This window comes from Aythya ferina, assembly GCF_964211825.1.
Source record: "Aythya ferina genome assembly, chromosome: 5".
Classification (NCBI taxonomy): Eukaryota; Metazoa; Chordata; class Aves; order Anseriformes; family Anatidae; genus Aythya; species Aythya ferina.
The window spans coordinates 53,981,931-53,996,861 of NC_140301.1; the positions used below are offsets into that span (position 1 = coordinate 53,981,931).

General features: G+C 39.9%; 1 protein-coding gene across 2 annotated transcripts in view; it reads left to right on the forward strand.

The window, feature by feature from the left end:
• Nucleotides 1–14,931, forward strand: part of PPP2R5C (protein phosphatase 2 regulatory subunit B'gamma) — an 81,606-nt gene that overhangs the window by 25,948 nt on the left and 40,727 nt on the right. The window contains exon 1 of one of the 2 annotated variants that reach the window (XM_084520957.1): nt 4,217–4,462. The exons of the other annotated variant lie outside the window; for it this stretch is intronic. Within the exon in view, the coding sequence (XP_084377083.1) occupies nt 4,366–4,462 (97 nt within the window). The 5' untranslated portion in view covers nt 4,217–4,365. Of the gene's footprint in view, nt 1–4,216; nt 4,463–14,931 lie in introns of those variants that run through there. 2 annotated transcript variants of the gene reach the window in all.

Here is a 14,931-nt window from a genome sequence, read left to right on the forward strand (position 1 = left end):
GCTGTGGCTTCTCTTCCAGACTGTGTAGTACCTAATGTGTTCGCCTCCCCTAAAACAGTTTTATTGTCCTGGAGTAACATTCTGAACTCACTGTTCATGGCAGTAACAAGACGCTTTTCTATATCTGTCATTTGTGAGTGGTAATTTTTTTTGTTGTTGTTTAAAGGGAAGAAAATTGCTGGTGGAGTGTGTGTGTGGGGGAGAATTAAGTTGGGTCTACCAATAAAACCTGGACGTGTTTATTCCCACGTGTTTATTCTCCTTTCTGCATGGCTGTCTGGTGAGCCAGATAATGGTACTGACCTGGCTCATCCCAACCTCTTTCCTTCTCATTTCAACTCTGCTCTGTTTCCTAATCTGGTTCAACCATGCAGCTGCACGAGCACAAAGGTACAGGGCTGCAGACAGTTAGGCGCATGTGCCTCAGGAGAGGCAGGATTGCAGCAGCAGCTCTGGAAGACTTAGTTCAGTTTAGACTCCTGTGGAAGTCTAACCTAACAGAAAAGCAACCTGACAGTAATGTAAGTGGCTTTCTGTTGGGTTAGCGGACTCAGCCTTCACAACTGTGGGACTGAAGTGGAAGGGCATGTGGGAAGAGGATTGAAGCTGTCTGCAACTAGACTGGCTTAGGTTGCTGAGGAATTGCAACTTCAATATTCATGGAGTTATGCCTTCAGTTACCTTGGAGTTCAGGCTAAATAATGTTTCCCTCTCCTCATTATAAAAGCTCAGACTCCTCACTTATTCTGAGTGGTAAACAGCTTTGTTTAAGGTGTTTTGATGGAAATAACTAAAATCAGGTGAATTTTTGTCTTTTGTGTTGTTGGTTATGTCACTAGTAGTTAAAACAGTAACTAGTTCAGAACAGAAATAAAGGCAAGCTTTGCACAGGTGACTTTGTTTTTTTTTTTCTGGTATTTTCTCTGTTTGTTTTTACATCACAACCTAAATGGACTGTTTGTTTTGAAGGAAATGCCACATAGCCTCTCGGTATAAAGAGAATTCACCAGCTGTCCTGCTGGATCCTAAATGTAACAATTAAATCCTGAGAACTTGATAGGATTTTTCTTCATTCCTATTGTCAGGAAGTTTGGAGTGAGAAGCAGGTTCAGAGGAAATGTGTAATAGCTACATTTTTGCTATGCTGTCAATATATTTTTTCATTAATTTGTTAACTTCAGCTGCCATTTTTAGAATTAATGGTTTTTTGATTCTTTTTGCAATGAAAGTGTCTCCGTAAATTTGTTCAAATAACCTCTTCCTCCTATTGATAATCATTAACGGTGTTCTATTTGTCCTAACCTTCTTTCCCTTCCCATTAGAAAATCAATTCCTAATTCAGTTTTCTTTGCAATTTTTTTTACCCATGAAGTTGCTCAAATTAATTCAAATTAAATAGATATTTTCTTTTGGTGGCAAATCAAATGTTGTAAGGCTGAAGCAAAGAACAGCTATACAAACCTCCTGAGCAGAGTGTGTAGTCTGCATAACTGGTGAACAGATAGCAGATTTTGATAACGAGCAAAAGGTCTTGTAAAGATTGAAGTTCTCCAGCTCCCCTAGCACCCTGCAAGAAGCACATCAGCACATACTCCATTGTGGCTGTTTGAGCAAGTTTCATGATAATTTAGTAAGTACTGGCCTTAGATGGAAGAGTCCTGCAAAGAGGAAGAAATGTGAACAGGATATGGGTATTTCACAAGAGAAAACTTACTTGAACATGATCTAGTGCTCTGCCAGTACTACTGCTAGCACTGCACATTTATCACTTACTCTCTTTAGAACAATGTAGGGGGGTTGATTTACTGAACTGTTACAGAAATTTTTGCAAATGAGCCTTCAACTATTCAAGCCATGCTTATGGATAAAGTAGGAAATGGCACTGTAACTAAGGTAATGTTCCCTTTTTATTCTGTTGTGTTCCAGTACAGTAGATAAATTGTGTACCATTGTACCAGCAGTCTTCATATCCACTTCTGTATTTGCAGGGAGTTTCAAACAGAAGCAGCAGCTACCATTAAAGCAAAGATGTGAGTAGAGAGGAGGAGATACAGCTGCTCTTTTAAAGATGTGGTTACCAGATAAACTGGAATTTTAAACACAATTTTTTGCTTCATCATAACTGAGGCTTATCATTGTAGAACAGCCTAATTGTACTTTAGATGTGGAAGAAAAACAGAATTTGCTCATAAAATTGTGTGTGAAAATATTGAGCTTTTTTTCTTCGCTTATCCATCAAGATCTTGCAGAACACTTTGAGATCAGTCTTGACTTTATTTTAAATCCAGTTCTGTTAACGACATATCTCTGTGGTAGCCTTTGTTTTATAAGATTAAAGCTTCATATCTAGGGTATACCCAAGGGATATAGAAATACGAAAGCTGACTCTTTTGAGAATACACCTCCCTTGGTTTTGCCTAGACTAGAAGGACAAGTGATCTGAATCCCTGCAGCATTAGAGAAAGGTTTAAGATTGTATCAGGAGTTCACGTATTCCACTTTCCTGTACTCAAAAGCAGGATCAAGAGCATTTGTATCACTCATTATGTTTGTCCATTTTTAAATTGGAGAGAAAGTTTGCAGTCTTACTTTGTTTCACTATGCTTATTGTGAGAGGCTTTCATTTAATGTCTAACTTAAATTCCTCCTACATCAAGGAAGATTACTTAACTACAGTGACTGTAGAAAAACTAATTCTCTCCATCTCCATAATTACTTCTTAAAACACTTGGATACTCTGTCTAGACCTCTTCATCACCAACTTCCCCCCCCTCAAAAAAAAAAAAAAAAAGAGCACCTGGATATATATTTTAATTGTCTGTTTCTAGATTGATGAAAGAGCCTAAAGGAGACCAGGCTTGCATTGTTCTTAAACTGATACATCCATGAGTTACTACTTTAAATCAGGCCCAGTCATCAGTCAGTAAATCCAATTGATTTCTCCGTGTATCAAATGGGTAATATTCCTCTTATATATCCCAATTAGTATTTTTCCTTCATCGAATTTAATAATGCTCAGTACAGCTCTAACTTACCTTTGATGGTGTATAGGGCAATACAATTTTTGCAGCTAGGTAAGCATATGCCTGAACATTTTTGTTCCAAATTTTCGTAAGCAAATTATGTAACTGAAAAGTCTCTTCTTTTGGATGTACTTCTCTTTTGAGCTGGTATCAGATAGGAAAATGTTGTAGATAGGTAATTTAAATACTGAAAGGTGGTGTACTGGTGCAAATAGTATTTGTGGAGAAGCACCAATCTGGAGATGGTACAAATACAATATTGCTTACGTCTCTGAGCATCACTCCCAGAGGTGCGGTATCTAGGAGACAAAACAGTCCTTCAAATAACACTTTGTGAAAATACATGTTCAAATCCTCGGTGATAAAGAAAATGGCGCTTACAGTGTTTTGTTGCAAATACCTCAAGTAATTTAAGGAAAAAAATTAAACATTTATAGTACTTTCTTGTGTTATCAGGATTGTGCAGTGAAATGTTTTTTGTGTGACCATGCTCTGGTTCTTATTGATGTGATACTTCAGTTTTAAATATTTTTTTGAGTTACTTATAATAATTGAACTTGCATGGATCTTGCAATATTGAAGTTTGACAGTGTTAGGTTTGACTTTAGATAGGTCAGTCTCTGGAATGAAAGAGACACTGAAATGAGCATGCAATGAGCGATTGCATTCAGGAGCTGAACAATTGGGTGACATTGGTCTGTAACAGACTCATACTAGGAGCCATTTGTGAAGCACTTCTTGGGAAAGCTTGTGCAGTCTGATATTTAAAAAAAAAAAAAAAAAAATACTAATAACGAGTGAAAGGCATTTATCTTCCTGGGAACCACCTTCCAAGATGGCTTGGGGAAGCCAAAGCCGTTGGAGACGCTGCCCTCGACGCAGTATTTTTCCACTGTGGAGCTGACCTCCAGTGTGGCAGTTCTTGGCAGAAACTCTCAACTTTTTTCCCCTAAAAGGGGGGAAGGAGGAGGGGCAAAATACCCCATACGCCGTTTTAACAGGCGTTTAACCCCTGTTAGCGGGCGGGGAAGAAGAGCAGAGCGCGGCGGCCCAGCCGGGCTGCGAGGGGCCCCCCCCAGGCCCGGTGCCTGAGGCGCGGGCCCGGCGCGGCCGCCTCCCATTCGCGTCTCGCCCGGTGTCATTTTAAGTTGCGGCCCTCAGCCAATGGGGCCGCTGCCGCCCGCTGACATCACCCGGCAGCCAGTTCCCTCCAGCTGCACAGCGCCTCAGTTTCTGCCTTTTTTTTTTTTTTATAAATAAAAAAAAATAATAAAAAACGACCTAAAATGGAGGCTGGTTTCTCGCCGTAAGCAGCGGGCTGCCTCCCCCCGGCGCAGCCCCGATGTTGACATGTAACCGGGCCGGCGGCAGGATGGTGGTGGTGGACGCGGCCGGTCCCAACGGGCCCTTCCAGCCCCTGGCCCTGCTGCACATCCGAGGTGAGCCGCGAGGGGTTCGCCGCCGCCGGGTCTGCGCCCTCGGCTTGGTGCCGAGGGATGCGAAGGTGCCGCGAGGGGCAGGGGGAGAGCCGAGCCGGGGAGAGGAGCCCCGGGCCTGGTGGCTGGGGAGGGGGAGCGGTGCCCCTCGGGGGGCGCAGAGCCGTGCTGCAGCCCAGGAGATGCGGCTCAGCGCTACGAAGCGAGCTCTGATCTGCCTGCTGGCTTGCGCAGCCCTCGCTGCTAGCCTTCTGCACAGAAACGTGTGCTCCTGGAGCTACGGAATTGCTGCAAACCTACACATTACGTAGTCCCTTAGGAAAATGCATTTTCTCCCGACTTCTTTTTTTTTAAATAATATTGAGGTGTGAGTCTCGCTCCGTATTCTTGCGGTTAGTGGAATTTTGCATCGCTGTGTGTTTCTTTGTGTTTTTACGTGCCCATAAACAACCTTCGTAACCAATCAAAGCATTTATTTTTTTTTAATGTCTTCCTCAAGCTGGCTTTGTTTTAGAACTTTTTAGGAAAGCAGAGCATTTATTAGATGGGATCAGCACAGCTTGAACAATGGCACTTATATGCAAGAAACACAGCTGATACTGTTCTTGATTACCTTTTCCTTCTCGGCTTTCCCTGGCATAGGCTAGCTGTTAGTACTGAAAAGATTTTTTTTTTAATGAACATTCCCATCACTATAAATATTTTGCTTTGGAAGTTTGGTGATTTAATTTATTTATTTAGTTTTTGAAATAAACAAAATGCTCAGAAGCCTGCTCCTCTGAGCAGCAGCAGTTGTCTTCATATATGAAGAGATCATGATTTCTCTTTATCTCTACAAGAGCCTTACCCTTCTTTGTCTGAAGTGAGACTAGATGTATTCTAGAAGACTCTAATTTTGGTCTGTGAGTGGGGGGGGAAATGTGGTAAAATTCCCTTGAGTTAGAATAAGGGCTTTGCTTGTTGTCAAGGGAATATAAATGCGACTGCCTGAACTGTAGACAGGCCTTCACTCTTCCGTCTGTGCAAATCACCTTAATTTCCTGATTTGTGCTTCGTTTTGGAAGGATAGAAGCCCCATCTTTTAAAGGCACAAGTGAATTTTAGAGAAAAACAAAGGTTGGAGGCAGAGCTATGAAGTATTATAACGATGAACCGCAATAATCCTTTGTCTTAATATGATAAAAGGGTTCACGTCAGTGATTCTTTTATCCCTGTTGTTGCCCAAATCAAATACGTAATTGTGGAAGCAATTGTGGAAGTGCATTTTAAGAAACTTCTGAAATTTACTTTTGTAAATACTAAATTTTTGGTGCACAGGATAATATGCTAATAAGGTTGAGGTTAAGGGTTGTGTCGTTAGGTTTGTGTTTCTTGTTGTTTTGTTTTTTATTAATGAAAAGAGTCAACTTTCTTGTAAGCAATTAAGGAAGATCTGGGGGGATTATTTTGCATTTTTCAGATGGTAGGAAGTTAGATGGGTGTCTGGTATTATAGCCCAGAGGAGTCTCTTCAGAGGTGAGGGGAGGCAGGGAAGAGAATGCATCTCATCCATCCATACATACAAGTTAATTCTTTTGTATGCACCTCGTCTCACAAGCTGCTCCAATTTAACCAGTACTGATTTGGGCCCAAAATGAATCCTAACAGAACTATATATTCAAAATGAATAGGAGCTAAAGCGAGCTGATAGCTCTAAAGCCTAATGACGTAGGTTTACTGTTTGTTCTAATCCATGCAGCTTTTACAGTTGTCCTCTTACATCATCTGTTGAAGCATGGGTTGAATTTTCTAGTAGAAGTGCTTTTCTTTGCAGCTGTAAGTGCTAGAATTTTAACTTACAAAAAGGCTTCCTCACTAAAAAGTAAATCTGCTTTAGGACAAATTTCATACAGTGTTTAAAGTAAAAGTTTGAGATTGTGTATTGTATTTTATTTTACCCTTACATTGGAGGGTAAAATACTCTATATGGTCTTAATCTTATTTGGGGTGAGTGGGGAAAAAGGATGGGGATTTTTGTAGAGCAGACTATCAGGAATTACTTGAAAATAAAAATTGCAATCTTGCTTTTAAAATTAATTCTAATACACTTTCTATACCTGGATTACAAGGAGTATGTAAAGTTTGCAGAATTAAAAAGTCTGGTCTGGCAAGAGGTGGAAGCTTGCTCCTCTTCTTCCTCCCCCTCCTGAACTGCAGACAGCTTTATTGTCTGGATTATTTGTAGCTTTGCCAAAGCACCACAGTGGGGAAAATAGATGCAGGTGTTTTTAAAAAGTGATGTTTAGAAGCTTGTGAATAGGAAATAAGGGTGTCAACATCTTACTGTCTACTGCTGCTGTCTCTGGAGGAACAATGGGGATTTGTAGGATAGGAGGTGTCAGGGCCCTGAATACCCCAGCTGGTGCTCAAGATCAGCTCTTCAATAAGGCTGTCATGGAGAGGGCTGTGAGAAGCCTTGTTGGGGTTCCCCCTTTGCTCAGGAGCTGTCTTTAGGCTCAGGCCCTTGGCCTTGGTCACCGCCTCATCCAGGCTGCAGCCATGTCTTGGGCTGTGTGCCTTGCCTTTCAGGGTCCTGATGTTTTAACCAGCTTGTTTGGCTTGCCTCTTCACTGTGGACATGTTCCACAACCACTGGACTGTTGGCTGACCCTGATCACTGTCACTAGATCTGCTCTCCTTTTCTGGTTTGGGTACAGTGAGACTCTGCCCTTTGTCACAATTATAGACTGCTGGCAGTTGTCCAAGACCAATGTGTAGAAATCAGGTCTGCGGAAGATGACTTTGGACCCATTGCTGGAAAACACCAAGCACCAGAAGAGCCCAGTCCACGGTGAAGGCAAGTGGCACACAGCCATTAGTGTGTTATCTGCTTGTGCTGACAGCGCTGGCTCAGGAAGAGTGTTTGGCTACTGGGGTAGTGAGCCCTTGGTCATTCCACCCACACCAGGCTTTCCAGGAGGCCCAAGTCATGCTGCTGCGGCTGCATTGATCATCCTAGAGTACAGAGCACATAATGGTCGGCTCGACTGCTTGGCTTTAGTGATCGCAGTGAACCGAAAGCTTACCTTGCAAGCTTAAAGAGAATCGGTTTCAATTTGAGCAGCTGTTATGGCTACGAAATAGCTGTTGTGGTTTGTGGTCCTCAGTAGAGGCTTGTGTGTGTGTGTGCAGTTGGCTGTGAAACAAGTGAAGATGGAGTAGGTGAAGCAACTGGTTGTGGGCTATCTGCATGGAGAGTTCCTGTAGGATCCTTGTGTGGAGGTCACTAGCTATGAACGTAAGGATAGCAGAGAAGAGGGTTATTGAGTATTGCAAACGTAAGATTTTTACAGCAAAGAGGGAAGCAGAGCAGGATGGTTTTTCAAGATGCTTCTTTCTCCTTATGGAGCCCTTCTGGCAGCGAAACCCCTAGGGTGACGGGAGTGCACTCAGGGCCCTGATCCAAGTAACTGAGATGAGGCCTGGGGGAAGGAATCAGGACCTTCTGATTTCCATCTCAGTGCTTCCAGCAAAGAAAGCTTCTGTAAAAGTAGCATGGATTACAACAAACTGTTAACATTTGTCACTAGGCTTCAGTTACCAGTTCGTGTTTACTGTGGTGAGTTGTCTTGCAGGAAGCTGTAGCTGTAGGACAGAGTGCAGTTGAAAATGATCTTGATCCTTTGTGTAGGCAGATTATAAAGGGCTACATGTATTCGTTTGGAGAGGGTATGCTTTTCATTAGGAATGCAGTTGACTGCTCTTAGCCTGAAAACCAGTGTTTTCATGTAGTCAAGACAGATATTCAGATATTTGAACAAAATATTGGTAGAACTCTGCTTTGGTCTGCATTGCCAGAATTAACAGAGTATAGAAGTTAGTTTGGCAGTCTAGTTGCTTAGTGGAATTGGTAATATTGCCTGTTCATGCTTTTCCAAAATGATTTGCACGGTACTTTGCAAGATGTGGTAAAAGTTGTGTGGGAAGGAGGATGAGAACGCCCTGACCCTGTGTCAGCTCCCACCGGTGCTTCCTGTAGGCTGTGACCTGTTTGAAATACCTCATTGTCTGCTGTCCTCTGCCTTCCAGAGTAGCAAAAATTTTTGATGCTCAACTTTGTAATTATTTAACTTAATTTGGATTTTATGAAAGTTTGTGGGGTTGGTTTATTGAAGATATAGGTAGTGGTAACTGCCTGTTCTTGTCATGTGCTTCCTGTAATCCTCAGCAAGGGACCGTGGAAGCTAGTTTATATTCCATATCCACGTAGTGCTCTTCTGCAGAGTATGACTAAAAATGGCAGTGGTAACATTCTTGTCATGTATATATCTGAGGATCTGGATAGAAATTTTGCATTCTTAGAAAAGCTTGGTAAAAGCTGATGGTTCTGTTGGGTTGGGTACCAACACAGCATCAAGCACCTCCCAGTAATGCTGGTTTCTCTGAGCTTGGGCCACCTTAGATAACCTTTCAGCTCCAGATCAAATCAAAACTAATGCCAGGTTCTTAAAGAAACCAAGTGCTCTCCAGCTATTGTAAGGTGCATTTCCACTTCGTGTTTTCATTCTTGATTATGAAAGGTCAAGTCCCTTTGACAATGAGTAAACAGAGGGAGCAGCTTTTAAGAGAGCTACATGATGCATTTAAACCTAAGTACGTGATTTTTCTTAAAGGAGAAAAGCTCACTCGGTGCTTTCATTTTAAAAGAACCCAAAGAACCCAGCATGTTTCTTTTTCTTGAAAAATAATTGTCTTGTAGATATTTCTGTTTAATAGTACTTGCTGAAAATCACGAAGGCTTTTACTTCACGGGATTTTTTTCTGAGCTTAAAAAAAAAAAATCAATTTTGTAATTAATTAAATGGAAGTGGAGGCCAAAGCTCACACTTCAGCAATAATGCAGACCAAATTCAGCATGCAGAGCAGCAGCCATTAATCTGACTGCACAAAAGGAGGCTGAGAACTGGGTTTGCTGGCCCGAGAAAGGAAAGGCTAAGGGGAGATGTTTCAGCTGATGGCAGGGTATGGAGAACAGAGACAGACACTTCTCAGAGGTGCACAGTGCCTGAAGAGAGATGACTGATACAAGATGCAATGCAAGAAATTGCAACTGAATGCAAGGAGAAAAAATTTTCACTGTGAAAGTATTCAAACATGGGAACAGGATTCCAAAAGGGGCTGTGAAATCTCTGCTTGGAGACGATGAAAACTTGAGTGGGCAACATGAGCAGCTTTGCTTACGTAGTTCACCTTGCTTTGAGCGAGGAATTAGCGACCGTCTCACTTCTGCTGGTCTTTTGATAAATTATACTATGATCCTGCAGTTCTTTGTTGCATGGAAGGCAAAAAATGACTGCCCTTTCTGTCACTTTAAAAAATAACAATAAGAATAAATTTTAATCTACTTCTTAAAATTCAAGGAGCAATATTCTATGCTTCTGGTTGCTGTTTTTTCCCCTTTGGTTACTCAAGTAGACTTTTTAATGCATGTAGTGCCAAAATGCCTATTCGTACTTTTACGTCTGTGGTAACCCTGAAGTTTGTGTACTACTTTCATGAAAACTGTTACGGTGTTTTAAATGATTCTCACTGTTTTTGTGAACTGTTAAAGATAGAGTAAATGGAGCTGCATGAAGTATTAAAAATATTGGCACACAAAAACAATGTTTTGTTACTTTCTTAATGCTCTTTTAGCAGCTCAGCAGTAGTCAAAAATTGTTTGGCAGGTATGTGTTTTTAGAGAACATCCATAACTAAAATATCTTTTGAGTAAGCTAGAACTCATAAATGTATGCAGTCAGCTGGTTCACCCACATTTCTTCACATTTATCCACTTTTGGAAATATGTAATAAATGGAATTCATTTGCTCAGTACTGTGAAATCTTTCTGTAGCTCTCTTTAACAGGCTTAAAAGTGACAATGAATATTCCGTTAACAAACTGTGTGACCTCACTATTAATATTCTGTGTTGTTTATGAAAATGTTGAACAGGGTAACATCTACCACAGATCCTAACAACATGTTTTTGGTAATCTTCCTGCATTAGAAAAACATTGTTAAAAAGTGTGTGGTGTTTTTTGTTGTTTTTTTTTTAATTCCCGAGATAACCATCACCTACTTTACAATCCTTTCCAACAACTTGATAAATCTTAAGCGTAATTTCCTTTACATGTGATCACTTTTTTATTAATGCTTTATTAGTCTGATACTGGGCTGTATTGATTATGAAGTCATATGTAGAAATCTCCATGTCACCTTTCATGCTATTTTTTTCTGGTGTTAGTGTATCCTGCTGTGGGAAATTAAAGTGTTTTATTCCTAGTGATTTCCTGCACAATGGTAATTTTTACCTCTATACAAGTCTTGCATTTTCCATACAAGTAGGTATTTTTAAGGATGATAAATGAACTTAACTGGTTTGAGCATGCATGTTTGCTTGACCGTTAATTTCCTTTAATCTTTCAACACACTTAAATGTAGTAAACATTTAAGGTACGGTGAGTCTGTCAGTGGTGAGTAGTATCTTCCTGAGAAGGAAGTTGCAGAGAGTAAACCCCATAATCACTTTCTTCAGAGATGTTCCCATCACATTAATGAACCATACTAATTCCTTTTCAGTTAATTTAAATTATAAATTGACAGCTACTTCTGAAATTGCAGGCATGCTTTTAGTTTGTGGAAATACTCCTGTGCAAGAAGCCTTCAAAACTTTCTTTCCACTGCTAATCCAGTTAATGGGAATTTCCTGTGATCAGCACACATTTTCTGTTCTGTTTGTGGGTTGCAGTTGGTTTTGCATCATGGATGAATCTTAGCTGAGGTATAAAAGAGATGAAAGTACTTGTTCTTCTCCATTAGAGCAAAATGAAATTTGATAATCTGAAGGTATGAGCACTGGCTTTTTGTTTGAAGGTTTTTACCTGTGCCTTCTTACTGAGCCACCCAGACTGTTAATGTTCAGCCTGACTCTTGTTTCCAAAACTTACCTGTATCCTTGCAGTAAGTACTTGGCCAGTGCTGCTCTATAGCCTTACTTAACCACTTGTACATGGAATTGTTAGCTTTGAAAACAACCTCTACCATTCTTTCTGAACCTGGTGCTTCGAAAAGGAGCGACAAGACCATCTTCCCAAGGAATGAGCTGCAGTTCTGTTCTATCTATGAGATCTAAACTGTGAAATGTATATGTAAGAATTTCATCAATTAATATTAGATAATTATCTAAATTATCAGAGTGCTGATATTTCATACAAATGACTGTTAGAGTATTATTGCCTCTTGTGATGGTTTTGCTGGATATTTAAAGGACATTCGGACATAGCCATAGTACATAGCCAGACACAGACTGATGTGTTTGTGTTTTTTTTAACTGCTGTTTCCTGAAGCAACTCATGGGTAGCATTTGTAATACTTGACCAAGAGCACATTTAAAGGAGGTTTTTATCACACCTGCTGAGTTTAATGTGTTACTGCTTTTACTCTGTATTCTGTACTTCTGCCATTCTTCCTGTATTTTTAAATCTTTGTCTAAATCTTCTAGCCAAACAAAGCATGTATGTATAAATATGGCTCCTGAAAACAACGAGGATATCAAGTGTTTGTACTGCCTTTAAAATCTTGAAGGGTTCAACTATAAAAAGTCTTTGGAGGGGACTTTTTGTTGAGCTAAAAATTCCATTAAATTAGAGGAAGGTAGTCATCTGGAATTTTTAAGCTGCATTTCTTGAGTCACATTGTAGTTTGTATTCCCTTCGAAGGAAGCAAAATTGTATCAACATAAAATGCATATTGTCCTCAGTCCTTATTTATACATCAATCACAGAATCACAGAATTTCTAGGTTGGAAGAGACCTCAAGATCATCGAGTCCAACCTCTGACCTAACACTAACAAGTCCTCCACTAAACCATATCACTCAGCTCTACATCTAAACGTCTTTTGAAGACTTCCAGGGATGGTGACTCCACCACTTCCCTGGGCAGCCTGTTCCAATGCCTAACAACCCTTTCGGTAAAGAAGTTAATCAAAATTCTTGTTTGGTGATTTTTTGCTATGACATACACTTAAATTTAAAACTCAACATGGTTTTCAAGAAATGGTTTTATCCCCGTGTCTGTTAAAGGCTTTTAATAATAAATCGTAACTTCTGTAGAGTCAACTAATTCTCTATCAAATACTGCTAGTTACTGAAACCACCGTAAAGCATGTAGATTAAGTGGGTACCAGCAATATTTTTCATTTATAGGTACAGGAATATTTACATCTATGCAAACGAGATGTTCCTCTGCTGGTAATGGCTTTTATGTTCTAACCTTTATGCCTGACCTAAACCACCTACATGACTGAAAGTGCCGTCTTCTCAGGAAACAGAGCCTGTGCTTGGCTTCTGTCCATGTGCTTGTGTTTTAAAAATGACACAGCTGAGTTAAATGATGCTCTGAATGCAAATGAATGCATGATATTTTAAAGTCAAATCTGCACGTGTTTTATTGAATTCCGCTTAATGTGCATACAGGTTGTGCAACACCATTTCTGCTATAATTTGCCAGTTAAGTTTCCTTTTTCAAAGGCACTTAAATTAGGGGCGGGGGACTGCCTCTGAACTGTTACCAGTAATGGTGGAAGTGACAGTTTTATGTCAGGCTTCAATTTTCTTAATTGCTCTTGTGACTGATATGTGTCTGAATTTTATGAAGTAAACATTTTCCTCATAAGTTCTTTAAAGAAAAGATGAAATATGAAACCAAAAGATGTAAATTTTGAACTTCTCCAGTTATTTGTAGCAGTCTGCTACTTGAAAACTCCTCTCTTTGGAACGGTTTTATGGAAGTTCTTTAATTTGCATTTTTGGATTTGCCAACTGTGTGGTTTGTTTTTCTTTACAAAACCTTTAGAGCCAAATTTTCATATTGCTTTTGTATTTGAAGTGAAAACATAATAATGTCAGCGCTGTTTCAAAGGTGTCCTGTTTTCATTCACATATTGAAAAGAAAACTTGACCAAAAGGATCAAAGCTTGAAATCTCATAAACAGGTTAAGGAAAAACTGTTATCTGTTCTTTGAGGTATAATAAGTTCTTCTTCAAAGATATACTCCAAATGAACTTTAATTAGACTAGTATGTTTCTTCCAACCTCTTCCCAGCACACTATTTTAGCCTTTGCTTCTGTTAGCATATAACCTTCTACAGAAGGTATCTCAAAATCCCAAATCTGATGCAGAGGTGGGTGGTTTTTTGTTTGGTTGGTTTTTGAGGACTGCCTATTGAAGTTATTTGTGTGGTATGAAAAGTTTGGTTTTGTTCTTGTCCCAGTAGGAAATTAATATCTCACTGACCTTTGAATCAGAGTAAACATGTGCTCTCCAAAGTAAAATTTTGAGCATGGACTTTACTGCTTAATTCTTCTCACTCCCTCTGATTGAAAAGTGGGTATTCATTAATGTAGCTTAAGGGATAATGAATGCTAAAGCTTATTTTAAATAGAAGAAATTAAAATCAACTGCTTTCATTGTTCATTAAATCTTCTGTTTAAAAAGAAGATAGTAACTAAAAATAGCCTTAATACTTAGTTTGGGAAATCTGCTGGGAGTTAAGTGATGTTCATAAATATGACCAGGATTTTTGGACATGGAGTAGTGGGTCAGCCTAGGATTCATAGCTAAGAAAGCCAAACTATTTTTGCCTTTTGTTGGAGGCTCTGATTTGAGTGTGTTACCTAAAGAAATGGTCCACTCTTTCTGCTGTGGGAGAGTGGTTGAAATGTGGTACATGTTATCAGCAGAACGTCAGCCTTTCTGGCAGCAAAGCAATGTACTCCTTTTGGGATGCTGTTGCTAATAGGTACGAGCTCTGTTCTGACCAGAATCCCTTTGCGAGACTGAAGACTAGTCCAACCAGAGCCTAAAGACATCTGTTTGAAGTAAATGCTGTATTTGTCTGAAAACACGTACACGAGGGATAATAGCATTGGGATATGCATTATCATATGCAGTGATGATTTGTGAATTGAGTTAAATGGAAAATTCTGAAGCACTTCATTCCTGACGTAATATGCCTGTATATATTTTGGTTTTAATCTCTATCTGGTTTTGATCTTCAATCTTAATGCATAATAATATTGAAATGCATGCTTTCAATACAAGTCAATACTATGGTCTTGTTATGTGAGTCAAAACTTCCCTTACTGAAACATGAATTTTATTTCCCAGCAGGGCACTGCTAGTAATTGTTGTTAGTATTTGAAGTAATGGTTGTCAGCGCTTGACGTGGCAAGCATTGGCTGCTAAGCAGGTTACTGACCTAGCTCTAAGGTTACTTTTCCTCTCCCAGGCATCATTGCTATCATGCCAACCACTTCTTTTACCCGAGTTGCATCACACAAGGTTCCCAAATTTCATAGGCATATGGAACTATTGAAGTGTTGCTAATGCCACCAGTGAGGAAGGCTACATACTGAATTGAAAAGTAGGATTTTTCAGGAATATACGTGGGGT